At 34.3% G+C, this 17,873-nt stretch overlaps 1 protein-coding gene across 5 annotated transcripts in view; it reads right to left on the reverse strand.

The window, feature by feature from the left end:
- Positions 1 to 17,873, reverse strand: part of PPP1R12A (protein phosphatase 1 regulatory subunit 12A) — a 114,198-nt gene that overhangs the window by 37,033 nt on the left and 59,292 nt on the right. For 4 of the 5 annotated variants that reach the window (XM_018910139.3, XM_009086704.4, XM_018910140.3 and 1 more), the window contains exons 3-8: positions 13,212 to 13,330; positions 6,892 to 7,051; positions 4,865 to 5,009; positions 2,687 to 2,761; positions 2,144 to 2,232; positions 1,861 to 2,018 (exon numbers count right to left, since the gene is read on the reverse strand). In XM_018910139.3, the coding sequence (XP_018765684.1) occupies positions 1,861 to 2,018; positions 2,144 to 2,232; positions 2,687 to 2,761; positions 4,865 to 5,009; positions 6,892 to 7,051; positions 13,212 to 13,330 (746 nt within the window). The remainder of the gene's footprint in view (positions 1 to 1,860; positions 2,019 to 2,143; positions 2,233 to 2,686; positions 2,762 to 4,864; positions 5,010 to 6,891; positions 7,052 to 13,211; positions 13,331 to 17,873) is intronic. The other variant, XM_050970115.1, reaches the window with a different exon arrangement.

Consider the following 17,873-nt stretch of genomic DNA (forward strand, 5'->3'; position numbering starts at 1 on the left):
TTCTAGAGCAAGAAGAACACAGTTGTATGCATGACTAAGCTGATATGGATTAATTAAAAAAAATGAGTATGGAAAAAAAGTAAGTTACAAAACCTGAATTAATCAAAATTTTATTTTTTCTCTTCTTTCCCTGTCCTTTCCAATGAGCTACTTTCATATTCATGTTTCCCTTCTTGGTCTTACAGAGAGAAGTGTACTTATATTTAAACTATATTCTCACATAACCAATGAAACAAAAACATAGAAAAACATTTTAATTATCCCAAAAGATTTGAAATCACCATTTCCACTACTTCAGAATACTGAACAGTGTTAAAATATCTCACAACCAGAATGCTCCTAATAATAATAATATTTTTCACTTGAAAAATCTTTTACTACCTTAAGCTGAATAATGGTAAAAAAAAAGGGAAAGTAAAATCTTGGAACTTAAGAGATGTAGCTCTACAGGGAAAAGCTTCAAATATATCTTGCCAAATAAAGTATGATAAAGCCTTGTTGATATTAAAACCCCAGAAGTTTACATAAATTAATTCTTGTGTCACAGTCAAATTTTCCTGGCACGAACTACTGGCAATGAAGAGAACACAGTTACCAGAGTCAAAAAGTTCAGCAGACATTATAGTCAGCTCAGCGACAGAGAAATTACTACGTTATATATTATAAGTAGTTGGAGTTTAGCAAAGCTCAGTAAATAATGGATGCAAGTACACTAAGGTAAAAAAGTAATTACAAAACCTGTCAGACACGTTTTTTCAGTTTAATATTGAAATGCTGGATTATCTCAAACTACAAAAAAAAAAAAAAAACCATAATAGAAAGTTTGGTTTTGCAAGTTATTTTTACTTCTACCTACATTAAATGCTTATGACAGTTTGGCTAGCTCTAAAATACATTCTTAGTCTTATCTTTTCAGATGAAGAAATTAGAACACATTAAAATAAAAACTGACAGCTCACCAAAACCGGTTATTTTTTAAAGTTTATGTATAAAATATTAACAGGTTGTTTCTAATGACATCCATGTCTATGTATTGTACTGGTTCATTGCAATTCTAATATTCTTTTTTAGAATTAAACACACATCTTTAAACACTTATTGCCAGACACTTGTTTTCTGGTTTGAAAGGAGAATATACTATTTTGCTCTTTTATCAGTACTTACTACTCTGTTAATTTTTCAAGAAAAAAACAACCCACTAATTCCATTTCTCAAGAGAGAAATATGGAGTAATGTGCATACAATGCAAAACTTTTCAAAGAACATTCCTCTTGAAGTTATATATGAATTAACAGTCAACATTAAAATAACACATTTAAAAGTCAGTACACACTGAAAATATATGCACTTTACGAATACTACTACTACTTTACGAATACTACTACACTACTTTATGAATAGCTGAGCCAGAATAAGTGGTAATTACTTTAAGATGGTAAGAACAAATGAGAATGTTTGCACTTCTGCTGATCCAATCTCTGTACCAGTTCCACTAGCAAATACTGCTAAGAAGTCTTCCTCTCTAATTTGATCTTCTAACTTTTTCAATGTTTCTGACATGCTACTTCAGGCTTGTGTTGTTCTATCTATCTAATTCACAGCACCTATTTGTTAAGCAGCCAATCAAGTAAGCTGGCTAATAGCTTTAACCTAAGTAGCTACCAGTAAAGACATCCATTTGATACATCTGTTATGACTCAACTTTAGACATATATAAACTTGCTTTAAAATAACCAGAAACTTAGTGAAATACAGAAGAATAAGTGAAATGTAACATACTTAACTCTGCATCATGTGATATTAAACAAGTAAATTTATAAAGTAAATATTTAATGAAATGCAATGCTCCAAATAACATACCTGTCTCTGCTTCAGATTCTGAGTCATCATCCTCTTCCTCTTCACTAGAACAACTGGATTCATCCTTCTTTCCTTCTTCTTCTTCATCTGCTTTCTCTTGCTCCAGAGACTCTATACTAGATGCATTCTTTTCTTGCTCTATAATCAGCGTCTCCTTACTGAATTTGTAAAGAAAATTATTTACTAAGTACTGAAAATTTACTAAAGCCGGTTAAGTTGGACTTTGTGACAGTTGTAAAGTTATCTTTTTAAAGATTTCATAATTTTTCTTATTTTTACTTACTTTTTAAATGTTTTTTGTGTCTGATTATTATCCAGGTTGGCTGTAGATTCAATTAGGGGAGACTTCTTTTCACGTTTTTCACTATGAAGCTTCAAAACAGAGAATGATGTTTAATTGTCAGAATGGCATCAGTGAGACAAAATAACAATGATGGGGAATTTCTAAATACTACAAACACTAGAATGTATAAAAAATTTCAAAAAGTATGTATGTTCAAAGCTCTAAAAAATCTTAGAACCTGTTATTCCAAGTAAGATGCTCATTGTTGATACTTTGGATCATAAAATGCCCACTGGACAAGGCAAGTTGTAGATCGTCTTTTTCCTTCCAAGGCTTTTTTTGGTTACCATAGGTGACCAAGTAAGGGCATAAAAGACTTTTTGAGATGACTGTGGCATCACCTGAATTGAAGCCCTGAATTTAAAACCTTGGTTTTAATTTACATCCTGCCCTGAGTTGGATACCATAATCATATATGTATATTAAAATGCAACATACATACATACATACATATATATATATCTATAGATGTACAAGGCCTACCAGATTCTGCTTCTTTTGTAACTCTTCTAAATATCCTAGAATATCTTCATCTGCCACATCAAATGCTGTCTGGCCCTGGAGAAGGGGAAGAAGTAAAATACCGTAATTGTACAACAGACTTTAAATGTATGGGATGATGCAGGTTAAGGAGAACATTTAGAGAGAAACTGGAAAATATGAATCAAGCTCTACTGCAAACTGTTAGTCTGTCAGTACTTGAAAACAATTTTGCAATATTCCTTTTTTAGGGGCGGGGAGGGGGGGAATGCAAACAAAAACATTTATACCTGATGAGTAAACACATTTTTAAGTGATAAAGACATGACAATAAAATTTTACTGTCGTTTGAAGGAAAAAGGAACACCATGAATGAAAGGCAGATTGATGAATATAATCTCACAGTATTAGTGCCAAACAACTGTTCATAATGGCAGCTTAATGGATGGATCCTGAGCAGTTCTGTATCCTGCCCATCCTAGACTATAACATACAAATTGACTTTTTAAGTTTTAATGATTTAAGGGAGTTGCACTAAATTTAGGCAGCCATGCATTCACATTTTACAATTTACATTCTATTTTATAAAAGATCTGCTATAACCACTTGTTATTTCTCCTTAGGGTATGATTTCCATGAGACATATACTTGAAGGCTGGAATCTAGGCAAAGTCCTATATTCACTGGCATAAATGCAGCTGCATCAACATGCTGGGTGGGCTTACTGAGATGCTGGGGGATCACGACAAGATCAAACTAGGAACTACTTCTGCACAATAACCAGTAATAAAAACAGAGCTGTCATTTAAAAGTGGCCACAGCAGCTTAAAAAAATAATGAAAGGTTTGTGCTTATTTCAGTTTCTCAAGATGTTAACTAACATTACACTATCCAGTGAAGACTATCTTACCTGGTTAGAAAGGATAAACCTTTAAACCACTAATTCTGATCATACAGCAGAAACACGTGAACCTTTCAACAAGCATTAGCCAAAAAAGCTTACAGTCTTCTGCTATGTGAACTATTATCACAAGTTTATATTTGCATTATAACTGCAGTTTTTAAGTGGCCTTCTACTTTAAGGAAGCTATTAGGTGGTAGTTAGATCTACTATGACCACAAAAAGTCTCTTTGCAGAAAACTGTTGCAGTTGGAAGGTTACATCTTAAATCAAATCTGCAACAGTTGATAGCTGAGGTCACATGCCTAAATAATAATGGCTGACTTCTCTGAGATGCTAAGCACATAAAACTGAAACCAAATCCAGAGCTTTCAATCTTCCTATCTCCGAAAGCAAAATGCTTACTAGCTTACCAAAAAACAGTCAAATCTTTCCTAGCTTGCAGAAACAAGTCCATATACAAACAAAAAAAAGCTGATATGTCTCTATGCTTCCTTTTTTTCTTATCTATTTCCAGTGGATTTGAATGCATTTTTTAAGAGCGCTCTCTAGTGTATAACATCCACATTTTCACAAACCCAGTAAAAAATCTAACACCTAAACTGGAAGAAGAACAGAATCTATCTGTAAAACACACTATGAAGAGAAGAATGAGAGCTCAGCACTTACATGGCTGAATGAAAAGGTCTGGATCCTTTTGATGGCTATGTGAACTCATGAACATATTTGTCTCTACTAGGAGTAAGACCAGCAAGCTACACAGGCCATTGCATAAAAGTCTAAGAAATAGAGCTTAGGAAACATTAAGGTTATGTCCAGGGGGGCCAGAGTTGCCTACAAATTTTTTCCACTGCACCCAAATCAGCATAATGCAGTGACAACTCTTCAATATACTAACAAACTGATTTTAAGAGTTAAAACACTACCCAAAGGCATCAGCATCATCTTCAGAGATGAAATGAAAGCCTGAATGCAATCCATCAAGTCACTAATTTTGTACCTCTGAAATGCCAACAAACTCTTTCAATTACTAATTTCCATGTCAAAAATTGAATGGATCATGTAATACAGAACTAAGCATAAAGTTGGCCTGAAAATTAATTCAGACAATCAGAGAATTTAGTTCTGAACACAATCATGCTGTTTTGACAACACATGCATTATATAAAGCTCCACGTAAAGTAAACAGCAGTTTATCATCACTTTTCTTACCCTGGCTTCTAAAGTCACTTTAGAGACCAGAACTTTGTATCTTGACAAGGATTACATAAAAATCCTACCACTTTGTTGACAGCCTCCATATCACATAGGTTTTCCACTAAAATGCGACATGCTTCTTCTTTACCCCAGTGAGCAGCAGCATGAAGTGGTGTCCAGCCATCATAATCTTTAATATTTACATCGTAGTGAGCCTGTATTAAAAGCCTGAAGAAATTAAAAGAAATAGATCTTGACACTGCTGACAGGGATAAATAAATATTCGTAAAAATTGCAAAACTGCTCTATGGTAATATATTTCTCCTTTTTTCTCATAGATATTTTAGTTGGGCTACTGACAATTGATTAATTTTACTTCTCACAGAAACATCTGCCTTTTCATTGTTTAGCAGGTGTGTATACGTATTTTAAGGAAAATTCAAGAAAAAGAACCTTTTCCATTTTCTTCTCTATTCATGTCCTCTCCAAAGACCATTGTTTCTACAGTTAGATATTCTTCTACAGTTAGATATTCTTCAACTCTTTTCCTTAAAAAGCTGTTTGCCCATTATGCAGTAACGGGCAAACAGCTTTTTAAGGAAAAGAGTTGTAAAATGTAAAAAATTGTTAGATACAGTGTTCTTATTAGTAAACTATTAAAACCTCCTTCCATTCTAAAATTAGCTGTTTGAAACTTTCCCTTCCTGTCATTAACTTTTTGCAAAAATCTAGTGTTTACACACTTCAACTGCTCTCTGAGAGGGAGCAGAGTTCCTCTAAGAGGGGACCTGCCGTTCTGCCTGCAGTCAGCACTCACATTCATCATGGTTCTCAGGTGAGCATCAAAGTGACAAAGGACACTTAACCTAACAAGTATTTTTGTGTAAAGAGCTGTCAGAGCCACTGTCCATACCTGTTAGAAATCACATAAGAACAAAATACTCTTTTCAAAAAATTTTCAGTTTCTCAAGAGCCAATATACTTTTAGTAATAGCCTCCAATGAGTCAACTGTCACACATGCTGAACTGCAAATCTTGCAGTCTTGCATCCAATACAGAGCACATATTTTTGATAATCTGAAGTAATCACAAAAATTGCCTGCACATATGTTTTATTTCTCTTAGCCACTGCTAAGAGAAATATACAGACTAGACTACAAAAAACGCAGTAACTGACAGAGCTAAAAAACACCCAAACAGTTATAGATACAACTCCCTTACAGAGAGCTGCTACTCTAAAACAAAAATTCCTCTTTTTCAACAGAATTATTTGTCTTCATCAAGTTGAAGCATCAGGTTTTTTTGAAAGAGAACTCCCATTCAATAAATTGCTCTGCAGACCTTAAAGGCACAGTCAGGATGTGTACTCATTTTCACTCTGCAGACCTTAAAGGCACAGTCAGGATGTGTACTCATTTTCACTTATGTTACAGTTTGCAAGAACTCCTAGCACTGCTAAAGCAGTCGAATAAATTTACAATCACATTACAGCAATGTATTACTAATTATGCTTTACTACAATAAAAGTAGAGCTTTGATGAAAAAGAAATTAAATATGTTACGATATGTATTGATATTAAATTAATGAAAAGCTGTGAATTAAGGGACATCTGCAACCTAAAACTTTCCAGGGAAGAGTCATTAAATTTAATTGAATTTTAAAACATCATCAAAACACAAAGCTAAATTACCTGGTTTTTAAGTGTAAAGACTTTTAGCCTGGATTACACACTCTATTTTATGTATGGAAATACATATGGTGTCCTGAAAATATGCACCAACCAGGATGCTAACTAGCATTATAAAAAGGTCTTAAGCTTGTTTACATAGCTGCCTTTAGAAACAGGGCAGGTTTTTAATCAACTTTCTTCTCTTACAAGTAAGTATTTAGGTTCAACATGTATACTGTATTCATATTTTGAATGACTTAGAACAGAAAGCTAACCACATAATGAATTTATGAGTGCTTGAAAACATAAAATCAAACTTAGAGCATAGATTGTTCTAGAGACAGGGATTTTCAAGATACACTCCCTAAATGTTCAAGTGCCCAATTCTAAGCAGCATTACATCAAGACAATAAAATATGAAAAAGTTAAACCACGCTTACTTTAAGACTTCTGTATAGCCCTTAGCAGCAGCTACATGAAGTGCTGTACCACCAGATTTTGCATGCCTGACATCATTTATATGGCCACTGTTGAGCCACTGTCTCGCATCTCTTAGCATTATTCGTTCTTCTTCTTTTCGAGCTGATTCTATATCAACCCCTAATTCAGACAGGAAGGGGGAGTGGGGAAGAGAAGACACAAAAGATTTTAGTTCTAATACTTCAATTCAATTACAGAACAAATTTTATGCCACATTTTTACGATACAGTAAAAAAACCCTAAACCTGAATAATGTTCAGAGTTAGATATGAGTATTTTTTGCAAGATGAATTCCAAGGTTATGGAAACACCCAACATTGTAAGACAGCTTGCATAATGCCTTTTCTAACAAAAGGAGGTGCTGGGTGGACAAAGTATTATAAATAAATAATAATAAAAATCAATCTACTAAAACTCTTCAAACTCATTCTTCTAAGAATGTCTACCATCACACTAATAACCACTGAAGTGACCTGTTAAAAAAAAGAGAAAAATTATATTTTAATTTTCTAAGCACCAAAATCCAAGTCTGTGTTGATGTAGCTGTATACAATAGAAAAAGCTGTAGTTGTTTTACAAACAGATCTCTATGGGAAGAGAAACAATCTTGCTTTTTAACAGTGATGACAAAATGGAGCTATACCTTCTATACTTTATCTAAAGTACAAATCACAAACCTTTTACACAAATAGACAACACTTTGGATATTGCAGTTTCATAGCTGTACTAAAAAAACACCCAAAACACTGAAAACTTTTTACAGTATATCTCACACAAAAAAAATTATACAAGGATGGAAAGGGAGAAACACAGTCTATCATCATAATACCTACAAGTATATACATCAGGTTAAACAAATGGAAATAAATTCCAGACCCTGAAAGGGTAATATAAACACATTATTTGCAAGCATTTTTGTTAAGTACTACTTAAAAACATAACAGGAAAGAGATATTGAACTATGCATGAGCATAATTCTAGCTATGATGGCTGAAAGGAGACAACTCATAAGGAAAAGCAATTTAGAAACTGTGATCATCAAGAGTGCAAACTGTATCCAGGTGGACCTCTATCAGAAAATCAGTGGCCCAACCTTCCACAAAATGTTTTTATCTGCATGATTTCTCTAATCTTACACACTGGTATGCAGGGACTTAAGAGATATATACTGTAAAACCTAATGCTAAAGACACTCAAAAGATAAAACTTCACTAAGTACCATAAAGTAATTAAAACAATTTAAACAGTGTTCTCGGGACTTGACTGAACTCCTAGACTCATTCAATTAATTGCACAGCAAAACCATTTTAATCTTGACAATTCAGGTAAAAAATTAATAGAATTACATTTTATCAGAAACTGACAAAAAACCATAATCTGGATGTTGAGTCTCCAAGATGCAGGAAGACATACAAGGCTGTTGAAGAACTCAGCAGAGGAAAAAGCTGAAAAACTTCCCAAGTATGACAAATATGAAGAGTGAAGACCAGGAACTCTGAAACTGTAATACATTGATAGTCACATATTCTCATTCCTCAAGAAGCTCCTACATATTGACAGGTGAAATACTAACTTCAAGGGCCTGAGCATCTGCTTTCCTTTCAGAATGACAGAGCAGTGATCAGCAGATCCTGGGACAATACTCTACAATACAGTCATGTACACGTCAGTGTTGCCTGCAAAATACTACTATATAAATAAAGAGTGTATATTTGATTATCTCTTAGTCACATTTATGTCCATTCCCTTTTTTGTACGCTCAAAGTCCAACTGTGAATCCTTATCAGCATGAGTAACCTTCTCCATCTGAAAAATCTGAAAAATTTCCTATCAGTGTAAAACTGTTTTTTACATAGGTGTTTGTTTTGAAGCACTTTGGTATAAAGGAAGAACAGAGCAAAAACTCATTCCAGACCCTGATCTTGGGAGCTTCTAATGGGTCACATCTAAGCTTACTTTCCAGACAGGCCTAATAACCCATGTTATTATGTCAAAACAGCAACGCTTTTGCAGAAAAAGTAACTAATACTCAATACAGACTTCCATAATATCACAAACTATTGCATTTCTGAAGCCCAAATGAAACACAATAGTTGCAGAGGAGTAATGGCTGTATCAATACAGTATTTTACAAGACAGTTAATTTCTGGTTATATTTCAACAGAAGAAAGTACCAGAATCTTGCCAATCTAAATAAAACATTCCACATTAATAACTGGCATGAAAATGGGAATTAAATTTTGTGGCACAGAAAAAAAGTTGTGCTCTGAGATAAATACAATTCCCATTATTAACTACAGAAAATGGAATGTAAACAGCCTTTATTATACCTTGTATGGGCCTTTCTCCTTCCTTTTGTTTTCCAGACCAGGGGAAAAGAAAATGCTCATCATCTGTTTCCAGCCCTTTCTCCAGACGGCCCATAGATGGCAATGTGCTGCCTCCCAGCTCAGCCTCAGCCACAGCACTCGCTCACACCACCAGTGCACTTAACCTCCCTGGCAGCCTAACAACTTATATCATTAATAATTTATTGCTAAATGCTTCCACTTTTTTTTCTGATCAACAAGTGTTACTCAACAGCCCAAAACAGGTTTGAAAACAGTGTGCCATTCAGTGAGCATTTAATGAAAATTCAGCATAAATTTAACTGCTGAATCATTGTTTCAGGACAACTCAGCCATATAAAGGCATGTTTTATAGATACTGCAGTGAAGATCAACCCACTTTTTACTTCATGAAGTGAATGTTTATATACAAATGTAATAGTTCGAATTTTATCCACATAAACAAATCTGAGTTAAGCAATACATCTGGGAGAGTCTTTTTACATTACCTATAATTAAGAATGAGGAACATGTGTTTCTCCTTGGAACAGAAGGAGTGACCGCTCTGATAGTTACTGAATAAATAGCTACCACAATGAACCCGATTCACCTCACATCACCTCTCCCCACTAACTCATCTCCTGAGAATTCCTATAATTTTCCTATAATTCAAAATAACTGCTTAAGCAGTTAAAAATAATTTTAAGAGGACATCTGATGATCAATAGCTAAAAACGTCTCTTCAAATCATTACACATAACCCCACTTGAGCTCTGAGGAGAGATAACATTTAAAACTGGCCAGGGCTGGCCAGGACTAAAACCACATCTCTTTCAAGTCTGCTGGTTTTCACCAGTGCAAATTAAAACTTTACTGGTAAAAGACAACTTCCACAACTGTGTTGAAACACTGCAGAGTAGAAACATGCAAGTCACAATGAGAAACTAAATAATATTTTTAATGAAGCTAAATGATTTTGAGAATTGCAGTGGCCCTTATGTATACATGGAACTGACAAGTGCAAAAAATATTAGTCATACAGAAGAACAACAAAACAAGTCCTTCATAAAGACTTTTTTTATAACACACAAAATAGTTTAACCATATGGATTGCAAATAGAACAGTTGTTCAGCACTACTCTGGAATAATTTCCATAAAACACCTGATTTTGTTATTTGTGAAGTGTCTGTAAGTGTGCCAAAAAAATCTTTATACCTTACTTCAGCATGTAATTTACCTGCTCACAAATTACAAAACTAAGGTAGGTTTCAAGCTTAAAAATAAGTAAGCCAATAATTCTCCACTGAAGATTAGGGTAGAAACTATCAGAATGGTACTGCTTCAGTTACAGGATAGCTATTCCCTTAGTTCACAATTCCTGCACCGTCCATTATGTCAAGTCATTCTATTTGCTCAGCAGGACACACAAAGACACATGAAAAGGCACCTGACCCTTGCTGCAATTTAGAGGTGTAGCATGCAGGGATCAGAATGACTAAAGAAAAACAGACACTGGATAATACCAGAAAATCTTTGCTCTTTAATGGCCAACACTCATTGCAAACTGTATAACATTAGAACCTGTATAACAAGAAGATTATTTTGTATCACTGACCATCTCCTCTATAGTCAGATCAGACCTTGGAGCCTGAATACTAAAATAGGATGAGGAAACATTGCAGATCCTTCCTTTTATTAAGCCTGTAATGTCACACAGAACTGAAATGTATTGTATTCCATGTTTTATTTTTGTGCATTTAGTGTCTCTAGAGGCTTCCACATTTTGTCCTGTAATAAGACATGTCCTTAAAATACAGCTTGATAGCTGCCAAAAATTGGGCGTAAGTACAAATTGATAATTAACAGAATGCTGAGTAGCTGAGTAGTCTGTTTTGACATTTCCTATAAAGACATAAGGCCTGCAAAAGCAGCAAAAAAGGAGACAAATAAAAAAAAGGATAACAAGTGATTCTTCTCAGATTTCTAATAGGAACAAACATCAAATATCATCACTTAAATCTGAAATCACAATGAACCTGACCAATCTTTTCAAGGAATTTTTTGCCACCAAACAACTCTGCCAATATGCAGGAAGCCAAATTTACAGCATTAACACTGCAACACAAAAATGAAACTACAGTGAACGCAGGAATAAATACATGAAAGGGTAGCAAGGCAAAAATGTTATGGAAAATGCCTACTTAATTTTAACACTGCATATTTCACCTACACAGAGATACGATATTTTGTCACCCAGGCTTGTTTATTTTCAAACTAAATAGGCTGGTCTTCCATTACCCTTAACACTGAGCCAGGGCTGATCATTCCATAGCCCCACTGTCAACTTGCATTATAAAAACTGTGGCAATGCTTTTTTTGATATGAAAGAGTGTATCATATTGAGGAAATACAAATTATCTCACTGCTACAGGGATAATTATATTCAGCTACATGTAGCTGAATAGCCAAAGATGAAACTGTCACAATGCTTCACTCTTAATTGCACATTAAGGGAAAGAATTAGGTTTCTATTTTAGAGCTATTAACTTCTCTAGCCACAACACACATAATTAGGCACTTTTTAAGTGATTCTGATGATGACTAAATAATCCCTTTTTTGTGTAACATTAACACACAAATTTATGTAATATCTATATACAAGCTAGGATGCCATCAAAGGTGCATAATTAAAATCTTATTGCTGAGAAAAGTGTCTCATGATTTAGTAAGATATCCACTGTTAAGTTCACATCCAGATTCATACCCTTCCTAGTCCATTCTCATCCACAATCATGAAACACTCCATTTGATTTTATCTCTGCACATGAAAAGTCCTCAGTTCCTATGTCTTCAAACACAAATTTAGGAGGGATAATGCATGCCCTCTTCCCTGCTTCCATGAAACAAGCAAGCAAACCAACTGCCACAGAAATGTAAGAGGAAGGAAAGTAGGTTGTCCATACCAAGTGAAATTTAGTATTTTAAAACAGCCTAAATTATTCCTTTAGAAGCTAATAGCTACGGTGTGGGAACATGTACCTTCTTCTCAGATTTATAAAGATGGTACCCTACACGGTTTACAGTAAGCTTCAATTGTGAAATATGTAAATCCCACTGAAATTTTCAGTGCTGTGGCATTACGCTAATTTTACAATTGGGCTGTTCAAAATCATTTAATTAAACTTGCAAAAGAATAAAAATTAGTGTTGTTGTAATTAGTAATGTTGAATATCCACATCATTAAAATGTATGTAAAATCCTATATAGCAAAATACTTCTTTAAAAAAATGCAGTAACATACAAAAGAGAGATTTTGGAGGAGTTCATTCCCCAAACAATTCCAATTTCATAAAGAGCTACTGCAGCCATTTCGTACTGCACATCAGTAAAGCCAATCATTTCAATAACCACCTTAAAAAATCTAGGCTGAGGTGAATTCCAGAAACAACTCTCAAGTAAGACAGACAGTACTGTTAGAAAAGAGATCAACCAATTAAAACAGAGAAATGGTAAAACAGACAAAAAACACACACAACTGTCTAATCTGATGTTCGTTGTGTGTTAACTGTAAAAACTGCTAATCAAATTTCTGTTAACACTACCAATTAACTGAATCAAAGCCTTTGCAAATCCACTGTCTACATCTGTGTATCAGTAGGTATCTCTTATTTCCCTGAAGATCATGTCTTCCAGTTTCTTTTCACCATTTGCTTTGGGCATTAAATGGGTTTAAGCATATAAATTAAAACTGGGCAAAACATGAAAGAATTAGTACTTTACTGCTAAATTATGTAAATCTGTTTTAAGAGATAGACACCTAAACACCATATATTCTATACTGACCAACTCTCTTTTGAAAATAAATTGATTTTAACAGTCACAATTCAGCCCAAGTTTTCAAAAATACATTTAGCGTCCATAAATACAACCATCCTTCTGTATTCAAAATTACCTTGTCTATTTACTTCATTCTGAAGCAGCTCTTCCATTGCCTCTTCTTCAGCAATATCTAATGGAGTGTCTCCTTCACTATTTACAGCTCCTACATGTGCTCCTTGACTAATTAAATACCTGCCAATAGACAAAGAAAAAAAGCCCGTAAATAACAAATAACACAGCAAAGTTGATGCAAAAAAACCCCAAAAAAACAACATATCAGCCACTGAGATATCATATGCACCCATACAGTTAATAGAAACATTTATACTGGGTGTAAGTACAAACCCTTTTGACTGTCTGCAACCTATGAATACTTGTGTGTCTTTTCATCCTAATACCCATTAATACAAATATTCTTCTGGTGTTAGTTTGCCACAAAGACTCCTGACATGTTTCATACATACCTCGAAGAACTGAATGAAGAAAATGGCTATATAATGACCAAAAGTGATGACAAGGTGAACAGGGATGGAACCACTAATTCCTGTGACCTCCTCTAATTAAATCACTTTTCCTATAACTCAGTGGCACATACAATTTGCCAAAATGATGACTCCTGATCTCTTTGGCAGCTTCTTAAAGTCAATAAAAACAAAACTACATCTCATTCTAAGTATTCATAAGGTCACCTTTTGGTGGGGAAGGAGGCAAGGGGGAGAAAGAAAACAGTACTTTACACATTTCAATCCCATTATGTTTTCTTATTTAATATCTTACTGTCTCAGGAGTCAAGAACCCAAAATTCTCAATTTCCAATAGCATCAAAGGATCAATTCCAACAATAGGTCACGAAAGTATTATATTATTTAATTGTATTAAACTATAAACCTACAAAGTTATTGAAAAGCTACAGTTAATGAACAATTAAAATTGATCAACAGAGTCTTGCAGCTTCTGACCATATCATCTCCATTTACCCAAAAAATTCAATACTTTGAGCCATGACAGGAGTCAAGACAAGCAAAAAGCTCCAAACCCACCTCCTGTCTTGCACAGCTTAATTCATATATTCCATATATTCGAGAAAAAAAAAATCAGGATATACTGAAGAATCAATCATCTGCCATAACAGGTGAACAAAATAAAGAGTGCTTTCCTACCTTCACTGTTACAGAATGCCATATTATGGAGAAGACAATCACAAAATTAATCCAACACTAATACAAATGCTTTGAAGTACTTTATTGCTGCATTAACTTCTGCCAATTAATTATCATCCTAAATAGCTGGAATCTGTTATCTTTAATTAATAACTCAGAATCTAATACTTTTATATATCTGTATTTTTTAATGTATGACTTAACCAGTACTTGTTACTAAATCTCTGTAGTTACGTCAAGAAGTGGTAAGAACTAGTAGATTACAAAATGAAAACTAATTCCTAGAAAGGCAACTATTATCTCCTGACATATACATCATCAGCTGCTACCAACCACTTTGAGGCTGGTATACCATGCTCTTTTTATACTGTCCTTCTTGAAGAGTGCTGTGCTCTAACTCTGACCTCCCTCCTTTTTAGAGACTGAATTTCTGCAGGAATGAAAAATTAATACAGAGGAACAATGTTTCTCAACAATACTAGTTGCATTAACAGTGAAACAGCCTCCCAAGTCATAGATCAGGTAATTGCTATATGGGGTTTGCTAAACAGGCAAAAACAGCACTGGGGTAATCAAATCTCTTCCAAAGTCAAAATAAAGTCAACCACTTACAAAAATTCCTTTATTTAAAAATCCAAGTGAATATTAATGTTGTTTCAATGTTCATGTTCTAATATAGACAAGAAAAAAATGTATTTCCACATAATGCCTCTAGCAGAAAATTAAACCACTTCTCTAAGGAAAATACATATCTCATTGAAGCAGTTGTATTTATTTGGTCAACTGGGTCAATATAGATATGATAAAAGAAGGAATGCATTAAAAATGTAGGGAATGAATAAAAGGCTAGCATAGCATTTTAAAGAGTTATTATTGTTATAGATGGACAACTTCATGATCAACTGATCCTTTAAAGCAGACTTCAAAATGAAGCTGCTTACAGATCAAAATCAGATCAGCAATGCTAGGGGATTAGTAGGGTTGGAGAAGTACAGTTATCTGATTTTCCTTTTGCAGGTGCTTACAGGGCTTTGGTTTTCCTGGGTCAGCAAAGCAAGCATAGGTGAACTTGCTCTGAGTTCACAGGATTTAAAGGGATGGAAGAAACACAACAAAGATGAAAGGCAGCACACTCCTTGCCAAAGAAGTGAGAACACACTTTTCCCAACCTTCCTTCAGCCACTCCAACTAGGCTCCTCCACTGCTAGACCTCTCAAAAAATTAACAGCGATCCTCTCAGGAAAATTAAGTGAAAGAACATTATTTACAATAAACCAAGTAACTCAAATTCCAACTATTTTAAAGACACCTTTTAATGTGTAACCTTTTTTTACTGATAATGAAATCTGCACTTGTTCTGTTTTCCATATAATTCAGATTACCTTGACCTGTAAAAGTGTATTATGCATTTGTTTACTTACAGTACAGCTACTTTCAGCATTGCAATGACAGGGTTCACATGATACATGAAGTCAACCTGCTACCTACAGAATCAATGGTTTTATTAGAAACTTAGTGCTTCCAATGAAAAGGAGAGGAATCATTTTCCATGTTTAGATAACTTGACTCTGCATCGCATACACAAAAGAAACAGATTTGGTAAACAAGACCCAGCGAATGATGCCCTGACTTTGTAGGGCATAACTGAGCAGAAGACAGCACCAGAATAATCCTAAGAATGAGAAGACTTTGCTGTTTACATAAGAAAAATATTTCTCGAATGAACTATATTTCAAATTAAATGTTAATTAAAACTTATATAGTATGACTTCAAATAAAGTTGTATTTGACATTTCAGTTACCCTGGTACCATATACTAAAATCTTCACATGCTACCATGTATTATTGTGTGTAGGTATGTATGCATACATAAAGCTTTTATGTTTTGGGAAAAAAATCCAAACAATGTATACAGACAACTGTTTGTATTTTACCTTTTTAAAGAAGATGTTACCTTTATCTTGAAATTTCATATTTCTAAAGCAAGCAAACATAATATAACTTCATTTCCTTGACAGATATTTAATTTATACAGCTACATGTATACAGTGAAAAGGAAATTGAAGCTGTGTAATAAAAAGTCCAGACCAATGCATTTTGACACCACATCTATAAAAAGATGATTTATGTAAACTTGGAAGCAGTGAAAAAGTAAAAACATGTAAGATTTCCACCATCACCGACAAAACATTTTTGGTATAGCACTTGAATTAGTATCTCTCGAAATTCACTTGTTCAAAAATGGTCATGTTCAAGAGACAACTACAGAAGAAAAATTCAGTGATAATCTGTATAATGCACTGGAAGGTTTTAATTCTAAATCTAAATAGATGACAAGGAAACAGTAGTTTGATTCATACCATCCTGTTTTATCGAGTTAAAGCATTCAAGTGTTAACACTGAAGCTAAAGGTATCACTTTTAGACTCTCAGGATCTAAATATAGAGAACTGTAAGTACCTCAGGAATACTAGGAGAGACAAAAGCAGCAAGAAAAAAATTCCTGATACTTTTGTCCTGATATTTCCATGACAAGGATTATGCAGTCTGGGTAAAACTGGAAGAAGTTTGCTTTGCAATACCACTGTTTTATGAAGGCAAATATAGTTCTAACTGATTGTTTTCTTCTAGGAGTCACTGCTATATACTCCTCAATAGCTATGAAAACTGAAATTAACTACTTTGGAAAAAAAAAGCAAACATTTATTTTTCTAGAATTATTATGAAACCCATATACTCTCCCATCCTTTAGTGAAAAATACATTTTTATATCACAAATAAAGGGCTGGAATCTCAGTATATCTGAGACAATAAAAAACAACCCTCTGAGATTACTATACAAAAGCCAAACAGCCCACACCAAAATCAATCCCAGGAACTGGAAATAAAAAAAATTTAACTAGCAACATGGCCTACATTCTGAATTTAAAAAAAAAATCCCAAACCAATAAAAACCCTTATAACTGAACTTTGTGTGTCTGTACATCTGTTAACAAAATGCATATATAGACAAAAAGAGAGGAAAACACCTCTCTCTGAAGACGTTCTGTATACAAAGTTGAGTCATATCTCTGAATTTAGAACTTAAGAATCTGGAAGATGCTCAAAGTCGGATAACAGCATACACTGCAGGCAGCATTTTCATATTATTTATCTCAGCACCAGAAAGAGGGGCATATGTTTACATTCGAACCTTGGCCCAGTTCACAGTATCTGGAAACAAGTTTGCAAAGGCATTACAGATATAATTAACTTGAAGTACTGGCTGAACCTGAAGGTCACCAGAAGAGTGGAAGGCACAGGGAAGGGCAGAGAAGGGGCCATTACAAACTGCTTACTGAGCTCATTGGAGACTAGTGCAAACAAGTGGTCCCATCAGACTGCTCAGAAGACTGGACAGCAGTTCCTGACTTCTAAAATGTGATGAGAGGGACCTGCCTAGAAAAATGTTACATATACATTTTAAATAAACATGCTCAGTGTGTCCTTCCTGGGAAACAAGGCCTAATTGCCAGTGGGAGGCCCAACTAACAGCACAACTGCTAAGAACTTTTAACTAATTAGCTAACATTTAAG

This window comes from Serinus canaria, chromosome 1A (genome assembly GCF_022539315.1).
Source record: "Serinus canaria isolate serCan28SL12 chromosome 1A, serCan2020, whole genome shotgun sequence".
NCBI classification, from domain to species: Eukaryota; Metazoa; Chordata; class Aves; order Passeriformes; family Fringillidae; genus Serinus; species Serinus canaria.